The 25,469-nt window shown below is 43.0% G+C and overlaps 1 protein-coding gene across 1 annotated transcript in view; it reads left to right on the forward strand.

Annotated features, from left to right (window-relative positions):
- The first annotated feature begins 4,988 nt into the window (after positions 1-4,988).
- LOC124622396 (endochitinase-like) overlaps positions 4,989-25,469 on the forward strand; it is a 101,440-nt gene continuing 80,959 nt past the window's right edge. Inside the window, exon 1 of the mRNA XM_047148085.1 lies at positions 4,989-5,139. Within this exon, the coding sequence (XP_047004041.1) occupies positions 5,122-5,139 (18 nt within the window). The 5' untranslated portion in view covers positions 4,989-5,121. The remainder of the gene's footprint in view (positions 5,140-25,469) is intronic.

Genomic DNA, 25,469 nt, shown 5'->3' on the forward strand with positions numbered 1-25,469 from the left:
TTACGTGCGAGTAATATTTTAGTTTCTCTACGGATGAACGAAGATTAAAAGCATTGTACCAGAGGCTAAAAGCGGAAAAAATTTGTCTCTGAAAAATATTTCAATGTACGATAAATCGGTAATTTAGCTCCAAATTCGAAGTTTCACTTCTGCATGCCCCTGCAGCTTAATTCATAGAAACAAATATTCCCGAATACCATAAACAGCAGCACAAAATCTAAAAAAAAATATAGCAGTGTCTATCGCAGTATTTCTATAACTTTTCTTTAGTATTAGGTATTTTATTTGTAGCGTAACGGAGGCTAAACGAATAGAGTGATCGTCTTCACGGCAACCAGCTTGATTCCTTAAACATCGGTCTAACTAAACCCAACTAGCGATTTTCTCACACGAGATTCTGGAAGTCATGGGTCAACGAAAGTAGATACAGCATTTCTTGACCTGCGAAAAGGATTTGAACAAGATTATAAGCGAAATGGCTTTGTACTAATCTCTTCAAAGCTTTAACCCACGTTCATTCCAGGTATCGAATGCAAGTTGTTACGACGCCAGTGAATCGCGTATAGAGATAAAAGTGCTCTTACGGTGTCGGCTGCTTTTCCCTTGCTTGCTGCTATTTGTAACGGTTGGCCCGATGAATCATGAGTCAGACTTAAATGTGTAATGAGGTTGTCGTTTGTAATTTTCAATGGTTCGTAAATAAAGTTATCTGGGATATTGTTCCATTAATTTAAAATTTAATCAATTGGTTGGAATTCTCGGCAGAATCGGAAATAAGACATGCAAGTAGATTATTGCAATCACGAAAGTATACGTCGAGCTACGGTATAAATCAGTGTATTATGGCAATAACGTGAAATGCTGCTTTTTTAAATAATGGAATATGACCCAGTCTTTTAATTAAGGCTAAAATACATTAAGAATTAATTTTTCCTGTGTAAATAAATCTGCAAAGTAAGAAGAAAAGGTCACGATTTAATGTAAGGAATGTATTCTTTTGCTTTTACGCTAAAGAATGTTCCAGAGAAATGTTTATTTATCACAACTGTAAAGCAAGATGAAGGCCGTTGCCGCAATTTGCTTTTGGGTTATATAAAAGCAGAAGCTGTGAGCTCTCTCTCTCTCTCTCTCGATTGTTTTCGACGGCGTTTCACAAAATGCAAGCGTCGTTCTTGTATCTATAACTTTTGATTAAATAGTTACGCTAATTTAATTACAACAGCCATGTTTAAATTAACAATCTACTTTCCCTTTTCATTAATTCCACATATCAAACTATTATGCTGTATTTTAGAACTTTTTCAGGTAGCAGCGAAGCAGAGTTGCCGACGAATTGTTTGGTGGCCACAATCAAACGCTAGTGTTCAATCGGCTGTTACTTTATCAAACTTTTATTTCAGCGTCCCTGAGATTCCTTTACTGGTCGTTTCTATCAGTATTCGGGAAATGCAATTACGCAAACTGCGTAATTTTGAGACCTGTCACTGGCCTCTAAATAATGTCGTCGGTCACCACGTTTTCGTCGGTCTGATGGGAATCTGATGCTGGTTGGCGAGATATATAATTTCATTATCCACAAGTAAAAATTTTCTATGCATGATTTTACCATTTCAGAAGCTTTGCCACCAGTAAAAGCGATAAATATAATATTACATTTTTTAAAGTACCAGTAATATTATAAGCGCTTTCGTGTTGAGATTCGTTGGCTTCGCCAACCAACAAGCAGATTACCGTATTCCAACCTGACCTAGGCCTCAGGCTTAGGTGTGAGCACATTTGGGTTTTTCCAGCCACTAAAAAATCAGAGAGCAAACTTAAAATTCATAAAACCACATCACTAACAATTATTATGGCGCACTCCATACCGAAAACAAAAATATGTAATCAATTCGTACCTACTGCCAAAAGAAGTCATTAGATTTAGCTATTCTCCTTGGCTACTGTATGTTATCATCTGCTTGGCTACGGCCAATGTCAATGAATTGCCAATATCAGCATGCAATGCGAGAGCCGCCGACAACGTGGGTGTACTTTAGGCGTGTATACAAGATTCGTGATACTGTTGAATGGGATCTGTCTGTGCCAATGATTCAATGACTTTCAAACGCTGCAGAGCACTTAAGAACAAACTTTACGGCTAGCATAGTCACGTGACGTTGGATGCAATGTATGTTCTGAATGTTGACTCCGCGAAGCCCCTACACACGCAACAATATATCGGCTGACCCACCAATTTAGTGGCAGCCTACATTCGTCGCGACCGACAGCACTGTGTCCTTTTGTTGTGATTTTTTTACCTTATGTACCTTGAGTTTATGTTCAAAGAGATTCCGCTTGGTTTTACACAGAAACAAAACTTGAGTTTTGCCTTGGCTGTTTTAGAGGTAACAAGACAAAAAAAAAAAAAAAAAAAAAAAGCCAACAGAAAGCTGTGATTATATGAATGCATGGCGTCTGTTCTTTCGCCCGTGTCCGTGTTCATATAATTGATACACTTAGCTGGGCAAGGGATCCACCTTCTTCAGTGCAGATGCACGAATACGTCCGACCTCCTGTGGGAATCACAGGGTAGCGAACTTGGAGGAAACTATGCCGCGCGGAGTGGCCGTGCGGCTTGAGGCGCCATGTCACGGATTGCGCGGTCCCTCCCGCGGAAGGTTCGAGTCCTCCCTCGGGCGGGGATGTGTGTGTTGTTCTTAGCGTAAGTTAGTTTGTGTGTTAAGTCTACGGACCAATGACCTCAGCAGTTTGGACCCTTAGGAATTCACATACATTTATACGTTTGAACATTTAGAAGAAAAGAAAAGGGACTGCGGGTAGGTGGCACTCGATGGGAGTGTGGGTTGGCCTTGAGGCGTGCCAAGATAGTCCTCGCAGTTGCGCTTATGCTGTGTCCCATATGGTGCAGTAGTTAACGCATCTCCCTGATAAGCAGCAGATCCCGGGTTCAAATCCCAGGCCGGTACACATTTTCACTCGTCGCCGCTGATTCCGCGTAATGTCCCGATGTAGCTGACAGATCCCCTCCTTTCCTTTCTTTTCTTCCCCTCTGCACCTTCAATTTACATATCAAGAAAACTAAGGGCAAAGAAGTGGCTAATTCATGGAAAGAAGTTCGCCCACGTTGTTTTCCTTGAGCAGCTGAACCAATTTTCGTAGTGGGATGAATCATGCATTTCGGGGTTGAACATCATCAAACAATTTATAGTGTCCCTTTTGAAATATTCAAGCCGATATATTTGAAGTAAATAATGAAAGGACTCTGAATAATATTATATGGAAATAAACGACAACTTAATTATTAAAATGTATTAAATTAGCTTCAAAGAAGATTATATCGATTGCTAACTTTGTCATTATTTATAAGAGAAAAAAAATATATTTAAAATCACTTCGAGTCAGATCTTTTCTTCTGCTGTATGTAAGGTACGCTTGATATTGTAAAGCGGTAGCGTTTTTTCTTATTTGTTCTCGTACGTAGCGAATAATTCAAGTGTGTATTCTGTGCTTAGTGGAAATATATTTACAAGAAGTGAGTGCATTGTGTTACTTAAAGAACCCATGCAAACAATTCTTCCTGAATTAATAATTGCAAGAAGTTATTTAGAATTTTTTCAGTCTCTGCGAAGCGAGCAGCGGTGATCTTTGACTGGCAAAAATTGGCTACCATTACGCGGCGTATTTAAATTTATTTTTTTGTGTGACATATCACCACAGCCGGAGCAGAAAGAATCATTTCAAGTTATTCAATTAACTAAAGTGCAAAGCTTCACTAATTTTATTTCGTCAAAAAATGCATACTTTCAAAGATACGATTTATTCTAGGTCATTGAACAGCCTGCATTACATTTCGCCGAAAGCATTTGAAATAATTTGCAGGGAGCCTGGCGCAAGTAATAACCACGAAAGGGAGGGATAATATATATTCTTAACAAAAAGAATTCAGTCATGAGAGAGGTTGTAAGCTGCAAGGAGAACTTTACGATTTCTAGTCGCTGGCCGAAGTTAAGTGGTCATCAAATCCAGTGCTGTTGTATCCCCACAACTGTTAACTAGAACGATTCCTGAAACCTGCAGTGTGATTTATAATTGAATAAAGCAAAATAAGCAAAACAAAAGACCTTCATGTAAACTTTATTAATTCGTGTACGTAGCATAAAAGATGAACTGTAAGTTTAAGAAACTCTTTTCAAATTCGAAGAAGAAAGACTACGCATGGTGGTGGCACACGCCATCTACTAAATACAATACCAGATAAATGAGAAATAAAGCATTTAGCAACAGTTAGAACTAAAAAAAAAGACACTTTTGCTCTTCATAGCATAGGGCTTGCTTGTAGGCTAGACCTCTTTTTTAGCAAAAGAATGAAGCAAGTACATTTCATGAATCAACAACCATTGAATGTCGATAGTTCAGTTTTTAAATTTCGTTACCGATAAATATCGAAAATAAAACGTAAAGGCAGAAGTACAGGAGGTCTACAGATTTTTTTCTATGTGCCACACGAAACCATTTCAGAACCGTTGAAAACAGTGCTTCATTTCTTGCTTCCATATTGCTGTAATCCTCGCACGACGTGTCCCACAAACATCTGCAATCTTTAAATTCCTCCAGAAACTTTGTCTTTAAAGCGTCGTCCACCTCGCACCCTGTCACGTATATTAGAACAGCACTGAAACCGACGCGCAGTGGCGAAAGCGAACTTTTGTAGGGACTTTGGCACGACAGTACTACACACGGCAAAATTTGTTGCGTCGGCGTGGCGGGAAGGGGGGGGGGGGGGGGGGAAGGTTCGTCGGCTGTCGATAGTGCTAACCGCTCGACATTCCGACAAGTAAAGTTCGTCGGTCGGTCGGTCAGAATACCTACACAGGTCTATTTTGTCGGTCGGCCGGACGGGTGACGCGTGTGCGATTCTACTGCTCCCTGGGTTGCCCCTGTGCAGTAGCAACGTCCTCGACGGTAAGGCAGGTGGCTGGTGTTCCTTGACCTCGGCGGACGGCGGCTAAACGGCCGGCTGGCGCGCTTGCGCACTGTGGGCGGGTTTGACGCGCCGTCCGAGGCCGAGATGCGGCAGATCGTCCCCCGCCAGTCCGCAGTCGCCAGCTACCAACAAACAGCATGCGCGCGGCTACGCAGGTCAGTACTCCGCCGTCACACGCCACTCGCTACCGGCTACCTGGCCGTCTTTTCATCTTTGCTATATTTCAAAATCACTGCCATCCGCTCCAACCAGTAAATCCCAGTTCTTTAAAGAATCGATCACTATCGTGTAAAGCAGCTTCAGACTTCTGAATACTTTAAAATGAGGGAATGTGTTAAATATTTGGTAATTTCAAGGAATGAATGCCTATCGAAGTCGATACATATCGAACGTGCGATCGTAAATCGATCATGCGACTCCGGTGGCGGGGGTTGTGAGTATGTTTACAGTGGTCATTGCAGCAACGACAAAAGAAGAGCGTTACAAAAATACTTGTAATTGCAAAGAAGACAACTTACCTCACTCGTCGTCGGTGTTGTCGTCATGTGAAATTCCATTACGGTAGTCTGGATGGATAATTTGGTAGAGTCGAACCATGTATTCTTCCTGATACTCGTTCATTTTCCGCACTCTCCGCAATGAAACTGTAACGGTATTTCAGCATCGAAACTGTTCTTACGAAGTTTTACACACTTCGCACCACCACAGTCTACACAGTCCCTTCTTTCCTCATCCGATAGTACTCCATATTTGCGACAAATAGTGGAACAATTTTCTACGCTGGATAAACATGGAATTACATTTTTCCGTGTGAGAGAATCCGCCGAAGAAACGTCAAGAACACCATACATCCCACTCACTAACGACATAAATCGTCTAGGTTTCCCTAGCAACTCACAAACAATTCGTGGAGGTATGTAATTTAGAGCAACTAAAGGAAGGACGGAAAACAGATAAGAATTACGATCACAAATAATTGATCACAACACCCGCCAATGGACTCGCATGATCGATTTACGATCGCACGTTCGATATGTATCGTTTGGACCCCACGACTTCGATAGGCAATCATTCTTGGAAATTACCAAATACTTGATGTTACGACTTAAGCGAGAAGAAACTTAAGAAAACATTTGTAGTTATGTTTAAAGTTTTCTGGAATCCGCTAAGTCTCTCATTATCAAACACTGGATGAGTATAGTCTAGGCAATTCGCACTCCATTTCAAGCAAGGCCACTTTTTCACATATTTCAATGTTTATGACGTCGTATCTCCTATACCATGAGTCGTAGAATGATATAATTTAGCTGTTTGTTCGGTGGTATATGTGAGTACTGTCTGTGTTGCAAAGAGTCAGTAGAATAGCCGGTAGTAACTATCATCTTTCTTTCACAAAGCTGCTTTGTCAAACATTACGTTGGTGTCTAAGATCGTAGAGTTTCTGTTTTGCACTTTGGTATTCCTGTTGCTATGAGTTTATTTATCGATTGTCATTTTTAATTGTAGTTTACTGATGCTATCTGAGTTGACATATTGTCATTTGGAGATAGTGAGCTGTGGACACTATAAAATGGGTGTCAAGTGGAGAAATGGAACATTTCCGACATATTCTTCTGTCTGGGTTCAATAGATAGGCGATAGCTGTCTATTCAGCCAGGATCGTTTGCATCATGTATGAGGGTAATGTCACTGCACAGAGCACGGCAAGAAAATGATTTTCTATTTTCTCTGCCTCGTGATGACTGGGTGTTGTGTGCTGTCCTTAGGTTAGTTAGGTTTAAGTAGTTCTAAGTTCTAGGGGACTGATGACCATAGATGTTAAGTCCCATAGTGCTCAGAGCCATTTTTTGAAAATGATTATCTCATTTTAAGGAGGATAGTTTTGATATTAGTGACTACCCACATTCAGGAAGATCTTCGGGGTTTGATACAACGTTTAAACGCTTTAATCCACAATGATTCACATCATTGTAATAGAGAAATGTGATGAACTATGATCATTCCACCATCGTGTGACATTTACATTCGAAGGAGAAGTTTCAAAAAGCGGGTGTGTGGACGCCACATGCTCTAAGCCAAAATAAAAAATAAAATAAAAAAATCAGTAGATGGGCATGTGTGCATCTCTGCTTGCTCATCAATTGGCTCTTGAACAATACCGACTGTTCCTATCCTGTATCGTCATTGGTGACGAGAAATGGTGTTTTTACGCTAACATAAGAAAAAGAAAGAAATGACTGAATCTAAACAAAGCAGCAACACCCAGTACAAAGCTCCACAAAAGATAATGTGGTGGAACAGCGACGGTGTGATGCAGGACTACTACGAATTGCTTCCCCAAGGGTAACCATCGCTACTGACATTTATTGTCAACAGTTGAGACGTCTTGTAGCCGCTGTCCAAGAACAACGACCAGGAAGGCCACGTGAAGTAATGCTGCTCAATTGAATAACCTGAAGCAACTTCCTCTCCGGATGAAAATGCGCTCCGAACACAGCCTCAAAACCACGTGATTTCTACAGTCTCCGAATCGCAAAAGCGCTCCAACGTTGGCAGACTGTTGTAAATAGTGAAGGGTAATATATAATTGATGACTAAAGTCTCTTGTTATGTGTACCTGTTGTGTTTATTAAAATTATGCAAAAATGCTAGAAACTTATGCACAACCGAAAATATCTGATGTAGTGTTTATATGATCAAAGCTAACGCCTTGCCTTTAGATTTGATCAAAGAAAGCGATTATCTTCTGTTTATTGCAAGCGGCAGGCGTGTACCGGGTGGTTATAACTGAAGTACAGCTGTTTACGGAGGTTTAGTGTGAGCTGCAATTATCATATGGCAGCGAAGCTTGTCGGATTCCCTAATGCTTTAATGCGAAACAATATACAGTGCAAAAAAAATTAGTTCCAACTTTGGTCACCTGGTGCAAATCTGGCACTTCACAACACCTCGTTGACATTTCCAGTGCTCATACTGAACAAACTGTTTAAGCAGCAGTTACTAATAAAATCAACAATATGGCTTTCTGACTTGTTCGAACCTTTCTGCCCATGTCCCACTCCTAATCCGTTACATATGGACTCATTTCTATACATCTTTCTTGCATTCAGAGAGCCAGATTTGCACCTGGTGGCCAAAATTGGAACTATTGTTTTTTGCTAGCGTAAATCGGTTCCGCATTAATGCATTAGAATTGCTGCCAAGTTTTGCTGCCATACGATAGTCATAGCCTTCACTGGACATACGCGAATAGCTACGCTTTAATTGTAACCACCCGGCGTAAACCTACTGTGAAACTGTTGTGTGTTGTGTATAAGGAGTGGAGAAGCACACTTGATACACTCTGTCTCTCACTGCGCCCCGGAGAAAGAAGTCTACTGGCGTCAAATCGGGGGACCGTGCTGGTCATTGCACAGTACATCCCCGCCCCATCCACCTATTTGGAAATGTCGCATCTAGAACGTCTCTGGCAACTTCTGCATTGTGTGCGGGACATCCATCACGTTGGAACCACGTTGATAGACGAGTTTCCAGTCCTAGATCCTCCATGAGGAGCGCTAGTGTGTTGAAGAAATGATGCCTATCGCTGTCCATTCAGTGTTCCGCGGTAAAAATAGGGACCCACAATACAGTTGTCTTTGATACCGCACCAAACACTGACACTTCACTGTCGTTGATGAACAACTTGGCGAATCCAGTGGGGATTTTGCACGGACCAGTAGTGCATGTTCCGCATCATTACGATGATTTGTAAATGAAGCCTCGTCCGTAAACAACGTATAGCTGAGGAATACTGGATTACCTTGCAACTGCTGAAGTGCAAAACGACAGACTGCAATGCGGGATTCAGTCATTCTCGTACAGTTCTTGGCGCAGTGAGATATGGAACGGATGAAACCGATGCCGATGCAAGATTCTGCACACACTACTGTGACTTATTCCTACACTTCGTGCAATTTCTCGTACACATACCTGAAGATTGTGCGCTACAGCATCCAGAACAGCAATTTCGTTTCCATTGCCAGTCGCTGGCTTGTACGTTGACGTTTTGTGGGAGCCCAGCTTACCATTTCCGTGAGTATCTTGCAGATGTTGCCAATGGTTCGACGTGACGGACACCGCTGATCTGGGTAGCGTTCGGCCGATCCGGGTAGCGTTCGGCATACAGTCTCACAGCTGCGGTTGCATTTCTGTGACATTCGCCATAAATTAAAATAATATCCAGTTTTTCTTCTCGTTCAAGGCCGGCATATCGACTAGATGACTGCAAATGTAACAAGTCACGAGAAAACAGGTTTTAATGTAGCAACGTATGTGAATTACGTTACAGTACGAGAGCAGTTCAGCAGACCAGATAAGCAGAAACTTGTACACTGAAGGTAGAGCGTGCCGTGGTGATATTGGTATGTTTACAGCAGGATACAGGAGCCAGTGCAGGCAACCCCTGCTCTGAGCACAGTACTGCATGCGATGCATTACGTCAGAAACTGCGACGCCGTTGCTATCCTTTACAAGCCACATATTTCAGAACTTATGAAGTTTAGAAACGTGAAACCAAGTGTGTTATCATTAATTGTACCTCTAGTTCTCATTTCGCAACAATAAATATTATGCGCAGGACATCCATCATTCTGATACCGCCTTAGTTGACACATTATAAGAGGTGGACTGGTTCAGGTAAGGTACAGCTCAAGAAGGGGCTAAAGTATCCCCCTTTAGGAGTGCCATCAATGAAATATTGACCAATGATGTGATGTCATACAATACCACACCATACATTAACACTCCACTGACGTAGTACGTCAATCACAACACGATCACCGGCAGCTTAAGGTGCACGCTTGAGTCTCAGGACGTGCGCTAGCTGTGCGCTTCGTATATTTCAAGCGTCAACTTCGCTTCGCAATTTCTCGGGATCTAATTGATGTATTGCGATGCAACCAACTCTATTATGTTTGTGATTTTTCATGCTATTGATTGCATATGAAATAATACGGGGTGTCTATTTAAAAATACACATGTTTGTGTTGAAAATAGTATTTATTTTCGTTTTAAAATTTCTCATAGTATTTGGTTTCCTAAGCCCCTGCAGTTTTTTAATATCTGTTGTTGTTCAGAGATATTTGAGGTGGCAGAGTTAGGTGAGACACCCTCTCGAAGTTTCACACACACACATACACACACACAGTCTCAAGAAAGTTTCACATTAATTAATTTGTTTGAAATTTAATTAAGTATGTAATAGATATTTGAACAATTGAAGCATTGGCAATGAATGAAGTTTTATAGACTTGCGGGTGCTCACCCATATCATGCTGAAGCAAAGCTGAATTCTGCTCAACAACATAGAATAAGTTTGTATCAGTGCACACGCCTTCCCAATGTGACACCGACTAAAGGCAGTTAGCACTGATCGCATTCCACCATCAGTGAAACACCGAATGCCGCCGCCCAGTGCGGTTACAACAGCCAACTCGATTCGCTGCAACGAGGAACTTCCTTCACGTCGAACGCCTTATCTCCATGTAAGTAAGCGCACGACGGTTTAATAACACTACACTGCTCGGCTTTCACTGCTGTGTACAACTAGTTTTAAATTGCACTTTGGCCCCATACCACTTCACCCCTGTCATAAACTCAGCTTTGATGAAGCACTGTAATCCACATTCATTTGCCCGTCCACAAATGTATCGATCGGTTCGCACTTTCCTCCTTTAAAGCTTCAGCGCTGCACGCTCATCACCTCGCGGTGAGCGATACGTCGCCGGCCGATAGGAAGATTCTGTGCAATCGACTTCGGACCGTTTCATTTACAAGGGTCTTCTGTTTCTTCTTAGCCTAGAAAACTTCCATTTTCTCGCTGTGTGCAAGTTTTTTCTCCTCTGTCCACTTCGATCTGCTGGTTTCTGTGCTCCCGCCCCTTGTGGAGTGACCTGCCGGAATTTTTGACTGTTCTGTATGGTTTCTAGCGAAATTTCAAGATGCTCCAGGTCTGATTTCACTGTGGTGGCACTTTTTTTTCTTGGACGCTCTCCCTCTTCCTGTCGTGGTGAAGCTCCTATTCGTGAGTCTGCTGAGGTGCATGTGGGTCAAAATGTCCTTAGAAGGCCAGTTGCCTCTTCCTAAGAGGTGTGTATGTCTTCCTGGAGATGGTACAGCTCACCGTTGTCTGATCCTGTAGTTGCCATTCTCTACTCTTATTGGTGATAGAGTTCTCCTTCTGATTTTCCGTTCCTTGAACTCTGTGTCCTGAGTGGATAATTTCTGTTCATCAACAGACGTTCAGGAAGGCATACAATACGGAGGTTCTTACTGCTAAGTTGTGTTGTTTAAGGTTATTGGAAAGGTATTTGGAGATGTAAATGTTCTTTCAGGAGTGGTATACCATTTCCAACTTAGCACTTCTGGTATCTGTTGCCAGTTTCTCTCTCATCTGCTGAAATCCACTCTCCTAAATATTTGACTGCAGGGGTTTTACGAATGGTGGTGCTTTCTAATCGAATTGCAGTAGGACTCCCTTTATGTTACTAAGGAACTCAGTTTTTTGGATACTGACTTTCGAACAGGTATTAGCTGCTGTGCTGTATAATCTCTGTAGCTGATGAGTGACTTGACTTGACTTAATTCCTTTGGCCCCTGTGGGGGCATAGGGCACCCAGGAGAACTCGCCATCCGTCTCTGTCTTTGGCCATTTGCCTCAGTTCTGCCCAGGTCTTGTCAACTCTTTTTGCTTTCCCTTCCACTCTCCTCTTCCATGTGCCCCTTGGTCTTCCTCTATTCGTTGTTCCCTGGGGATTCCATTCCAATGCTTTTTTCCCGATGGCTCCATCTGGTTTTCTCAAGGTGTGCCCCAACCAACCCCACTTTATCTCGTTATCTGGACTTCTATAGGTATCTGGTTTGTTATTCGCCAGAGCTCCTCATTACATATTTTTTCTGGCCACCAGATATTCATGATGCGTCGAAGGCATCTATTTATGAAGCTTTGTAACTGGGATGTTATACTTTTATCTATTTTCCAGCTTTCACTGGCGTACAGAAGGACAGCCTTCACATTTGTATTAAAAATACGGGTTTTTGTTTTGTACGTGATATTTCTATTTTTCCATATTGGGTACAATTGTATGAAGGCAGCATTTGCCTTTTTAATGCGATTTTTCACTTATTCTCCAGCTCGACCATCTCCCGTCACTATACTACCCAGATGCAAGAATGAGTTGACAGTCTCCCCCATCTGCTCACCTATTAACAGTGGCACCTCCATGTTCCCTGAATTTACTCTCATTTCCTTTGTTTTGCCTGTATTTATCTTGAGGCCAGCAGTCTCTGCTTCTTCTTTCAGCAAGTTTAAGTTAGCTTGCATATCAGTCAGCCTTTGAGATAATAAAGCTATGTCGTCTGAAAAATCCAAATTCTCCAGACGTTCATGGATCCCCCACTGGATTCCTCGTCTCCTGCCTGCTGTGAATCTTCTCATAACAAAGTCTAGAACAAATAGAAAAAGTGTTGGTGACAAAATGCAACCCTGCCGGACTCCAGTTGTTACTTTTATGGGCTCTGTCATATTTCCCTTGTGGAGTACGCAACATTTGTAGCCATCATATAGATCTTTTATGATGTTTAAGATTTCCTTTGGTATGCCATACTTCCGCAACACCTGCCAGAGCGCTTTATGTTTCACAGAATCGAAGGCCTTTTGAAAATCAATGAATGCCAGGTACATGGTTGCTTGGAATTCTTTGCTTTGCTCTAAAATGATCCTAAGAGTGTTAATAAGATCAAGATAACTGCGTTGTGCCCTAAAACCGGCCTGTTCTTTACGCAGTCGCTTTTCAAGGGATTCTTTAATTCTGTTTAAAATAATTCTGGTGAGGACCTTAGTGGGCACTGACAACAATGTAATACAACGCCAGTTGTTACAGTCTGACAAATTTCCATATTTTGGGAGCTTTACCACCAAACCATTTTTCCACTCCTTTGGAGATTTCTCTTCAAGCCAAATATGTTTCACCAAAGAATGGAGCATTTTAACCGTACTTTCAATATCGGCTTTTAAGAGCTCCGGTGCTATGTTGTCTAGGCCTGGAGCCTTTGTGTTTTTTAGTGTTTTCAAGGCAATCCTAATTTCGTCCATTGTGGGGCACTGCAAATTTATATCTTGATCTTCTTCGACTTCCTCTGGAACATCTCTTACCTGTTCCTCTTGGTTGTCTTCACAATTTAACAGTTCCTTGAAGTGCTCCTCCCATCTATGTAGCTGTGCCTGTTGAGTTGTAAGCATCACCCCATCCTTGTTCTTAACTGGTCCTTCATGTCTGAAGTTCTTCATTGACAACCGTTTGGAGATGTAGAACTCTTTCGTATTTCCTTGTCGCGCTGCCTCTTCTGCTAATTTTGCTTGCTCATCTATCCATTTCCTTTTATCTCGACGTAGCCATATTTTCACTTTTTTGTTCGCCTCCGTGTATTCTTTGTGCGCTTCACTCTTCTGCACTCCTGTCTTACAAAAATTTAACTTAAGTTTTAGTTCTTTCCTGTGGCTGATTTCATTCCAAATAGCATCGGAGATCCATTCCTTCCTTTGATGTGCCTTAAATCCTAAGATTTTTCCTCCCACATCTAAATAACTGTCTTTGATTTTTTGCCAACGTGTTTCAATTCCCTCTTCCATAAAGTTTTCTTCAGAAAGGACCTGGAATCTGTTTTGTAGTTCAAGGGCAAATGTTTCTTTGATCTGTTGGTCTTTTAACCTTGCACCTGTGATTGAGATTGGTTCTATTTGCCACTATCTTCAGTCTGAATTCCGCCAAAACTAGGTGGTGGTCACTTCCAATGTCTGCTCCTCTTCTATTTCTGACATCTAACACAGAGTGTCGGAAATTGCTGCTTATGACTATGTGGTCTACTTGATTTTCGGTAACGTGGTCTGGAGAAACCTACGTTATCTTATGGCAGTTCCCATGTGGAAACAATGTGCCTCAAATGACTAGGTCATGTTCAGCGCATGTATCTATCAACAGTTCACCATTTACATTCCTGATCCCCACGCCATGCACGCCCATGATATGTTCAAGCCCTTCATTTTCTGAACCAACTTTTGCGTTCAAGTGACCTATTAAAATTTTTATGTCCGTACAATTTGTTTGCCTTAGGACTCCATTAAGCCATGTATAAAATGCAGCTTTTAATTCTCCTTTAGCTATTTCAGTAGGTGCATAGCATTGAATTACAGTGACATATCGCACATTTGTTTTAAAACGTGCGGTTATTATCCGTTCTGAGACTGGTTTACACTCCAGTAAGCTCTTCTTGCTGCTTTTAGATAGTAAGAGCCCTACACCATTCCTATGCATCGCGTCCTCACGTGTCTGACCCGCATACAGCAACACTCCACCATTTTGTGTTTGGAATTTCCCAGATTCTGGCCACCTTATTTCACTTAGTCCCCATATATATAGTCGATAGTTCTCCATCTCTTTTTCGACCTGTCTTAGCCTCCCTGCCTCTCTCAATGTCCTTACATTCCAAAAACCAATACGGGTTTTCCTTTTCAGGCCAAAGGTCATATCCTTAAGATCCATCCGGCTGTTTCTCCTTTCAGTTTCTGTTATATGTGTTTTTTGCTAATGCGGGTTATCAGCCCACAGCCCCCGAGTGTCCTGGTGGGGCTGACACGTCATGGCCTGGACACCTGCCAAGGTTTTATTTCTGGGCCTTACCCCTTAGATAGCTTTTCCTCACCACGACTACAGAACGCCATCCATCGCTTCGCAGTAAGGCCTTTGTGCATCAACGTTGTCCTGGTTTCCAAGGATCTTGCACTATCCACATTAGGGGACTGTGTCTGCTGCCACACAATCACAGGGAGGAAAAGGAAAGGAGGGGAGTGTATAGGATGGGACAGAACAGAATAGGATAGGACAGGACACTAGACAGGACGTTGTGAGACACACTTTGTCTAGATCCTCTATGGAGACCTGTCTGGCTTGGGAGGCCCTGCTGGTAGTTACACCACCGCCGGCATAGCCCTCCACTTCATTGGATCACACAAACCCCCTCACCCACACGGACAGTCTTTCGTTAAGGCGGTGTCTCCTGAGGGGGAGCTGATGAATAGCCTCCTCTATATTGTTAGCTAACAAGACAAGTTCATCTCAAAGTCTAGGCAGGATACATTGAGGTTATCTTTCTTGCATCTAGTCTTCATTCCAGTTCTTGATGGAAGTGTGCAAGTCCATTCCCTTGTAATCTTCTCCAGCGAGCAATTGAATAGCACACACGAGAAGCCGTCACCTTGTGTAACTCCCATTTGAATGGTGAAACACTCAGAAAGATTATCTCTGCATCTGACTACGGAGGTGGTGTTCCTCAGAGTGGCCCACACTAGACTGGTGGTCTTCTCATCTAGTTCCACTTCTCATAGGGTAGCAGTGAGAGCTTGTCTGTCGAATCATGTGCCATTTCAAAGTCCACTAGGAAGGCTACTGTAATGGTACTTGAATTACGCAGCCATTACGGCATCTCACCTGAACCTCTCGATACCAGCTATATTCTACTGTGTTTCTGCAAAGTAGTTGACATATTTCTGAGACAACATTTAGATTTGGTTTCATTTGTGATACATCGATATGTTTATATTGCAATGATATTATTCTTATGTGTATTCTTTCTTTTGTCACTATGATCTTTGACGTACTTGTAACTCTGATTTTTGGGCGCGTAAGCGATTATTAGTTAGTTGAGTTGTTAGAGAGTCGGACGTTGAGAAGGTCAAGTCTTGGGCGTCATGTTGGAAATATGCATATTGTAGTTGGCTTATAAAATGTGAGGAAGATGTTTTCAAGTATGTTTTGTATTGTGAAGTGATGTTTTGTGTGTTACTTGATATTGCAATAAAAGCAATTAAGAGGAAGGGTAACTTAATTTCGGAGTGCTGATTATTTTTTTACATCACCATTGTCCAGCAAAAGTGTAATCTTCAAGGATGGTTTGTGAAGCGCATCTACAAAACTTTTGAATATAGCGGAATAAAACCTAGGCCTTTTTGCATCCGAGCTTGGAATCATAACCTCCTAGATTTTCAACGATTGAGCCATGATTTTACGACGAGACCAGCGTGGGAAACACAAAAAGATGAGTGCCTAGTTTTTTCATTATTACATGAAATGACTATTAACTGTGCTCTAATGACACCTGCCACATAATATGACTGTTGTTGCCCGATAATGCAGTATTTAGCAGCGTGAGCAGCACCACAATCGTTATTAAAATTTTGACCTTATATAAGGATGGTCTTGACTTTTTATTTGCTCTGTGCAAGACCTACTAGCTCGAAAATCAGCCCGATGTTCACCTACTTGGGATTCACCTTGGTTGGTGAATAATTATTCTGTCGTGTGATAACTGACGCCTATCTTCAACCATCAGCCAATTGAAGTTTTCAGCATTTCCGCGACCCTCTCCCATCCGTCAGACAAAACGGTGACCATTCGAGTAAACGTCTAGTGTAGCTGTCAGTCCTATTTGAAACGGGTCCCACATACCTGAGCAATAGGAAGATCTCACGAGATTTTTGTAAGCATTCTCCTTTGTAGCCTCACTGCATTTTCCCAGAATCCTACCAATGAACTGAAGTCTACTACATGCTTTACTTACGACTGAACCCATGTGATTATTGCATTTAACATCCTGTCAAATTGTTGCAACCAAGTATTTGCATGAGTTGAGGGATTCCAGTGTTCCTGGGTGAATTACTCGTTCCCATCTCTCATCGAATGAGGATACGTCCAGAATTGTCGAACATGGTCGTTTTGGATGATCAGGTTTTGTCGCATGGGGAGGCATAATGTTGCATGGGCGTACTTACCTCCAAATCGTTGAAGATGATACACTCGCCGGTCAACATTATGCTGACATTGAACTCCTTTCCCATGTTAGTCTGTTCATGGGTGAATTCGAATCTCACTTCGTTTTTATGGATTAAAATGTGCGACCGCACTGAACAGCGCATGCGGAGCAACTCTTGGAACGAGGCAATTATAGGCGAATTGACTGGCTTGGCCGTTTCACGACTTAAATCCCATCAAGCACGTATAGCACGCCTGGGGGGGGTTTGCACCACTTTCACGTGCACCAACGACCATCCAACAGTTTTCAACAGCGCTGATAGAGGAAAGGCAACGCCTTATCACAAGAGCTCCTTACCAACCTTCTGGACAGCATGGGAGCACGTTGCAGAGCAGGCATTACCGTCTGTGGTGCTCACACTCCCTGTTAAGAACCATTTCCGGCTTTTTGTAATGTACACGGGACCATAACGAATTGCGGTGACTTCAGTGTAATTATTGTCTTTGAATAAAAGTGTCATTTCTGTTCGCCTCATTGCGTACTTCTTTCAGTTACCTGCTATACTATACTGTAGCAGTTCATTCTATGTATGGCCTAACTTTCGTCGTGCTATGTTATTAGGCAGGTACACATCATGAAAAAGTAAGTTTTGCACAGTAGTGTATTTTATGGGCGTTACTCACTTATCACGACATTGTGGGCTATTTTATGATGCATTCTGTATTTGTACTTGTCCCACCATGTTTGAATTACTGACGATTTTATTAATGGCATCAATAATGACTCCCTGTAATAACGACTAAATACAATTTTACAGGTAATTATTTAGGATGCAAGTTGATTCGGACGTTGTAGGATTACACAGTGTTCCCATCATAATATGATTACTTGGATGACTTCCTCAGTTCTCAATTAATTATGTCAAACTGTGTCAAAACATTATTCTTTCACACAAAGGATCCTAGTATCCAGCGATGAAAATATTTGACCAACTTCCTTTGAATTAAACCTACTGGAAGATAATGATAGTTTCAAAAACAGATTGAAATTAAACACTCGACAACTCCTTCTACTCCACAGAGGAATTTGTGTACAGGTTGTACATATGTGGTTGGATTACTTTTAACGAATGTGAAATGCTGATACATTAATATTCGGTGTATCTGCCACTATGCTGAATGTAAAAATGCAGAAGTGAATGCATTGTGTTGTACAAGTGCCAGATGTCAGTTTGTGGTATGGAATTCCGTGTCTGTTGCACTCGATCGCTCAATACAGGGACGGTTAATGCTGTTTGTGGATGACGCTGGAGTTGTCGTCCGATGGTGTCCCATATGTGCTCGACTGGAGACAGATCTGGTGATCGAGCAGGCCAAGGTAATACACTCCTGGAAATTGAAATAAGAACACCGTGAATTCATTGTCCCAGGAAGGGGAAACTTTATTGACACATTCCTGGGGTCAGATACATCACATGATCACACTGACAGAACCACAGGCACATAGACACAGGCAACAGAGCATGCACAATGTCGGCACCAGTACAGTGTATATCCACCTTTCGCAGCAATGCAGGCTGCTATTCTCCCATGGAGACGATCGTAGAGATGCTGGATGTAGTCCTGTGGAACGGCTTGCCATGCCATTTCCACCTGGCGCCTCAGTTGGACCAGCGTTCGTGCTGGACGTGCAGACCGCGTGAGACGACGCTTCATCCAGTCCCAAACATGCTCAATGGGGGACAGATCCGGAGATCTTGCTGGCCAGGGTAGTTGACTTACACCTTCTAGAGCACGTTGGGTGGCACGGGATACATGCGGACGTGCATTGTCCTGTTGGAACAGCAAGTTCCCTTGCCGGTCTAGGAATAGTAGAACGATGGGTTCGATGACGGTTTGGATGTACCGTGCACTATTCAGTGTCCCCTCGACGATCACCAGTGGTGTACGGCCAGTGTAGGAGATCGCTCCCCACACCATGATGCCGGGTGTTGGCCCTGTGTGCCTCGGTCGTATGCAGTCCTGATTGTGGTGCTCACCTGCACGGCGCCAAACACGCATACGACCGTCATTGGCACCAAGGCAGAAGCGAGTCTCATCGCTGAAGACGACACGTCTCCATTCGTCCCTCCATTCACGCCTGTCGCGACACCACTGGAGGCGGGCTGCACGATGTTGGGGCGTGAGCGGAAGACGGCCTAACGGTGTGCGGGACCGTAGCCCAGCTTCATGGAGACGGTTGCGAATGGTCCTCGCCGATACCCCAGGAGCAACAGTGTCCCTAATTTTCTGGGAAGTGGCGGTGCGGTCCCCTACGGCACTGCGTAGGATCCTACGGTCTTGGCGTGCATCCGTGCGTCGCTGCGGTCCGGTCCCAGGTCGACGGGCACGTGCACCTTCCGCCGACCACTGGCGACAACATCGATGTACTGTGGAGACCTCACGCCCCACGTGTTGAGCAATTCGGTGGTACGTCCACCCAGCCTCCCGCATGCCCACTATACGCCCTCGCTCAAAGTCCGTCAACTGCACATACGGTTCACGTCCACGCTGTTGCGACATGCTACCAGTGTTAAAGACTCCGATGGAGCTCCGTATGCCACGGCAAACTGGCTGACACTGACGGCGGCGGTGCACAAATGCTGCGCAGCTAGCGCCATTCGACGGCCAACACCGCGGTTCCTGGTGTGTCCGCTGTGCCGTGCGTGTGATCATTGCTTGTACAGCCCTCTCGCAGTGTCCGGAGCAAGTATGGTGGGTCTGACACACCGGTGTCAATGTGTTCTTTTTTCTATTTCCAGGAGTGTATGTCGACACTCTGCACAGCACGTTGAGTTACAACAACTGCATGTGGGCGAGCGTTATGCTGGCGGAAAACATCCACTGGGAGCCTGTTCATGAATATCAACACAATAGTTCGAATCACCAGACCGATGTACAATTTTGCCGTCAGGTGTGTGCGATAACCTCAGACCGCAACTCTGGGTGTAGGTCCAGTATGTCTAGCATGCAGACAAGTTGATGGCTAGCCTCAAATGGCCCCCTCCTAACCAGCACACGGTCATCACTGACACCGAGGCAGAACCAGCTTTCATCAGAAAACTCAGCAGATTCCACGCTGACCTCCAATGACGTCACCAGTGTCTCAAATGGCGATGGTTTGGAATCAGTACAATACACGCTACAGGGGCACTTGGTTTGGAGATGTCTTTGAAGTAACCAATTTGTAGCAGTTCGTTGTGTCATTGTGGTGCCAACTGCTGCTCTAGGTGCTGCTGTACATGCAGTAAGGTGCACCAGAGCCATACGCCGAACACGATGGTCTTTCCTATCGTTAGTGCCAAGCGGCTGTCCGGAGCCCGGTCTTCTTGAGACCGTACACCCATGTGACCACTGCTGCCAGAAATCATGTATAGTGACAATATTCATGCCAAGCTCTTCAGCAGTTTCGCAGAAGGAACATTCAGCATCTCGTAGCCCTATTGCACAACCTCGTTTAAATTCAGTGACGTGTTGATAATGGCGTCTTTGTCTCCTTACAGGCGTTCTTGACCAACATCAACTCACAACGGCCAATCTCAAAGACAACTAACGTTCACGAACGTTATTGCGTGTATTTAAAGCAAACCTGATGTGCATCCTCGTACTGGCGCCATTAGCACCACTATACTATGACGTCGACATCATCATTTAGTTGCAGGAATACGCCTGTCAACTTTCATTTGTGTCGCACAGCTCCTTCTTGGTGTTGCGATCTTTTTTCCGTCATTGTATAAAGAGCAAATTGTATTGCAGTACCTCAGATCTCCAACTGTCTACAGATTGAAGCATATCTGCTAATGACTACGTTACGTCGTCAGTATTTTTAACACGTTGACCTTTGCCACAACAATCGGGAGAGATATTCTTGAGTGAAAAAAGTACTTGAATTAAATTTTCGTCTGTGATGCTATACGGCTGTAATCGAGATTTAAATGTGTCGTTCGACGGTACGACGTTGTCTGTGACGTTTCAGATTCGACTGTAGGAACTCAAAAAATCATAAAACTAAGCCCTCATCGTCAGCACATCCAGGTCTAGCAAAATCAGTTGAATATGAGTTGAGTAGAAGATTGTGAACGATACTGTTTTATTGGCAGTAAGCTTGCGTGTCGCTGCTATCAGTTTCTTTTATATAATAAGTTTTTGTAGCTGTAACGCTCAAGTAAATTTTCTTCTCTAACTCATCAGATACCGTAATTTCCCGTAATTGCGGTCCAGTTTCAGCAATTATTTTTCAGTTTGTTTGCAGAGGTTGTATATATGACATTTAAAACACTTTTGCTTTTTTTCAAATGTTCAGTACACTGAAAGGAATATTAGCATTTTCCGGCTGTTAATTTTAAGTACTATCAAAGCAGTTATCAATTATTAATTATTGGATCCTAGTCAGGTGCTGATGTCTCTAATTCTGGCCCACCTCACATATATTGTGGGGCTTACGGTTATGGCTCCTTTATTCGTTATCTTGAGTAGTAAATGAAAAAAAACGTTATTTATTACATTTACTTTGCAATCAATGAAATTTAAATATCAATACATTTGCCCCACAGGCCTTCGAATTCTTTTTCAGAATATAATACTCTTTCGTTGGATAACTCAGATGGGGGTTAAATTATGCAGATTACGTCATATTCTACATACATACTTCACAAGCCACAGTATGGTACATGGAGGAGGATACCTTGCACCAATACTAGTTATTTCCCTATAAGAAGAACCCATTCGTTAGGCCAAATCCACCATTTGCGCATTTCTTTCCGTGAAACTCACTTCTGCCCCAGTTTTGCAAACTTTAGTGACTCTACCTGCCCAGACTTCGCCCTCATATTTGACAATGTCAAAATCTTTAATTTTAGACGTTATCCCCTGTCTCAGCGCTTTCTATTATTTCCCTTAAAGATAAGTTCATTGTATCAGCGGGATAAGAGCTGTGTTGACTCCCACCTATTCTCTTTAGCTGTTTATTGTTCATCATTTACTGCTACTTACCCGTAATTTGCATTAAAAAGAGCTATTTTAACTTGAAGTGCCTAAGTACCGTACCAACAACGTAAAATAATTTAAACTGAACACCCCATTGATGGAAATTTTGGAGCATAGTTACGTCTCAAAATTGAAGTCTTTATCAAATATCATACAATGGAAATTTCATAAAAATATCTGTCACTCATCATTAACGGCATATTTAAATTTCCTTCTCTGCCTATGGTCACACGCGAAAGTTTGCAACAAAATCAAAACTACGTACATTTCCCAACAAACTTCAACAGCACCTGACACTTTCCAAGTACGTCGATCTAGTAATATGGCGGTTTCATACAGCGCAGGACTTACTAGACTTCCAAATGCAGCACAAAAGACCTGTAGGCGACATGTGTACTGGTCTACACAATAATATAATAATCTAGACCGGCAGCTTACCCCACATTTACGATCCCGGACCACAGTTGTGGGAAATTACGGTAGTACAGGATGGAATGTATTGAGTTCCGTCTGGCTGCCTCGTTCTAATCAGCGCCGGCTGCTTTTAGCACCAAGCTCACAGGTGTTGTTAGAATCTTGCAGGTAGCAGACGTTAGAAAGCTCTTGTCCTTTACGACAACTGTTCGTGCATTAAAGCCGAAACACTAGGTACTCATTGTTTGCAAACAGTACGGGAGTTTGAGAGGTAATGTCTGGATGCACAGACATGGGGTTGCTAACTGGTGCCTACGAAACAAGCGAACTCGCAGTGAAGGTCACTTCGCGGCAGAAGACAGCGCTCTAACCAGTCTCGCGTTCTTCGGCTGCGACTCGCAGTTTTTTGCACGCTTATGTCTGCGTCAGCACCAACTCAGATAAAGCTATGCGGTCTGAATGACGAGATTTCTTGGAACCACAGCGTTTGTAATTGACTGCATCACAATAATGATGAGAAGAGACGTAGCATAGACTTCAAACTTTTAGATCGCTTAGCTTTAACACTTAGTGGTCTTGGAAAATAGGTATCAGGAGTTTAACTAAACTTCAGAAAATATTTAACGTGTTTCTTTCCTGATAATAGCATCCTGAACGTGAATACTGGGAGTTCTTTCTATCCACAGCCGTAAAATTTGTCCAAATAGAGAGCCTGCAATGTAAAAATGAAATGTCCTCATCATGGGAAGGATTCCTGTGATAATAATAATAATAATAATAATAATAATAACAAAATAGGAAGAAGAAGAAGAAAGTTCAAAATTTAGCATGGATGTCTGTGACTAGGCATCGCGGATAGTTTAGAGCCTCTAAGAGCAAGCATGGCAACAGTTCTCAAGTAGTCCTACAGTCCAAGAATAACAAAGAGGAACGGATGTAAATTGCATGTAGACTGTGTCATTAACCAAAGAAGTACACTGACATCGATTTCCTTTGACCTTCCAACGTGCAAAACGGGATGTTAAGAATACTAGTTGCGCTACTGCAAAAAACGAAAAACAAATATTGTAAACTGAAGGCCAGTATCGGAAGGTAGAAGACAAACTGTGACCGAGAGGTTTCATCTCCCAAAGTATATATATTAACGACATGAGAGTAATCTGATTCCGGATCTACGGCCATAATCCACAAAGTCTGCAGAAACGATATCTCAAAGCCAATACGGCTATGCTCCAGTGGTTACCTCGAAATGGGCTAGGACACAGAAGATTGTGTTAATCCAGTTTTGTGTTCACCACAATGCTCACATCTTTTCGATATCCTTCTCGACACGTAACCAGCACACTTGACACTGAGCAAGGATTTTTTCGTTCATGTGATCAGTATCACCGTATCATTTCATGTGTGTGTCCATTGAAGTAAGCACTAAATGTTAGGCTGTAGTGAATAAGCAATGACCAGACTCTCGTTTTCCCTGTACTTTACAAGATGACTCCTCAAACAACAGGAATCAGTCAAGGAGTGAAATGGTCACTCATAGCATACCATTAGCAGATGGCCGGAAGCTAGGAAGACAAACTTCTTGAAGAAATCTCTATGTAGAGTCGTATTCTGACAGGTGATGTGTATTACTTTCCTATAGGTACATACACTTCAGACCTCAGTGAAGTGCATGGACGAGGGGAAGTAACTACAAAATTTTCCACAGCACTGAAGACCAGAGTGCCAGTCTGTAAGCACTGATTTTCATGCTAACAGAATTATATTCTGCAAATGGTGTTTCTATTTTCCAGCAGGCTGGTGCTGCGAAAATGAATGTCCTAGTCATAACAGCGCGAGCTCGGAACCGCGCGACTGCTACGGTCGCAGGTTCGAATCCTGCCTCGGACATGGATGTGTGTGATGTCCTTAGGCTAGTTAGGTTTAAGTAGTTCTAAGTTCTAGGGGACTGATGACCTCAGATGTTAAGTCCCATAGTGCACTGAGCCATTTGAACACTTTTCTTGAAACGAGCCCAGAGCATTAGATGCTCCGCCATTTTGTCGTAAGCGTTACAAAACATGCCTAAAATGCCCATCATGGGCTTATGATTTGGAACTACATGGAACAGATTTCCACATAAATAGCTGTTGAATCCCTGTCATTACATATGTGGCAGCCAATACATTTTCTTTCGGTTTGGGAATAGTTTAGTTCCTAAAGCAATCGAACAGTGGATGGATGGATATGGTGTTATGGGCGCTCAACAGTGTAGTCTTTAGCGCCCGAACGGAAACAATAACGTACGAGTGTCACTAAAATGCAGCAAGTGCAAAAATAGGACTAAAATTAAAGGTGACAGTCTACATAGGCAGTTTGCACGTCAACAGTAGCAAAGTGGAAAGCTGCACATAAAGAGGAGAACTGCAGGAGAACGTACGGGAAGGGGTTAAAATTAAACACATAGCACATGTTTGGAACTGGCCTATTACAAGAATAAAAAGGAGTGGTCAGCCACTCGGCAACACACTAAAAATTCCAACCTAAAATTTTAGGCTGAAGCCCAGAAACATCACAGTACCTTAAAACTTTCTTGACACTCGCCTCGTCATCGGCTAAAATCGAGAGCGAGAGCAGATCCCCACTAATATTAACTTCCGCCCTGACAGAACGATATAAATCACACTCAACTAAAATGTGGCGTACAGTGATTCGGACGCGACAGGCATCACACAGCGGGGGTTCCTCTCGCAGTAGTAAGAAGGCATGTGTAAGAGGACAGTGCACTATGCGAAGACGTGTAAGGGTCACTTCGTCCCGCCTAGGTGACCAGCAGGAGGAGCACCACGGCTGGATGGTGGGTTTCACCAACCGCAGCTTATTTTCCCTCACCGCCAGCCATTCCTCCTCCCACAATTGCATATACTTCCGCCGCAGCACAGAAACGACACCTTGCAAACGAATAGAACATTGTGTCACCTCCGGTAATCTGCAGGCGTCCTTGGCAGCTCTATCAGCTTGTTCATTTCCCCGTATGTCCACATGCCCTGGCACCCAGCAAAAGGACACTTGCTTGCCCTGTTGTTGGAGGATGTACAGTTGGTCGTAAATCAGCTGTTCCAACTTCTCCGCTGGGTACAGGTTCTGCAGTGACTGTAATGCGCTCAGTGAGTCAGAGCAAATTAGGAAGTGTTTGCCCTGAGTAAACCGTATCTGCTCCA

The sequence above is a fragment of the Schistocerca americana genome, chromosome 7, assembly GCF_021461395.2.
Source record: "Schistocerca americana isolate TAMUIC-IGC-003095 chromosome 7, iqSchAmer2.1, whole genome shotgun sequence".
NCBI lineage: Eukaryota > Metazoa > Arthropoda > Insecta > Orthoptera > Acrididae > Schistocerca > Schistocerca americana.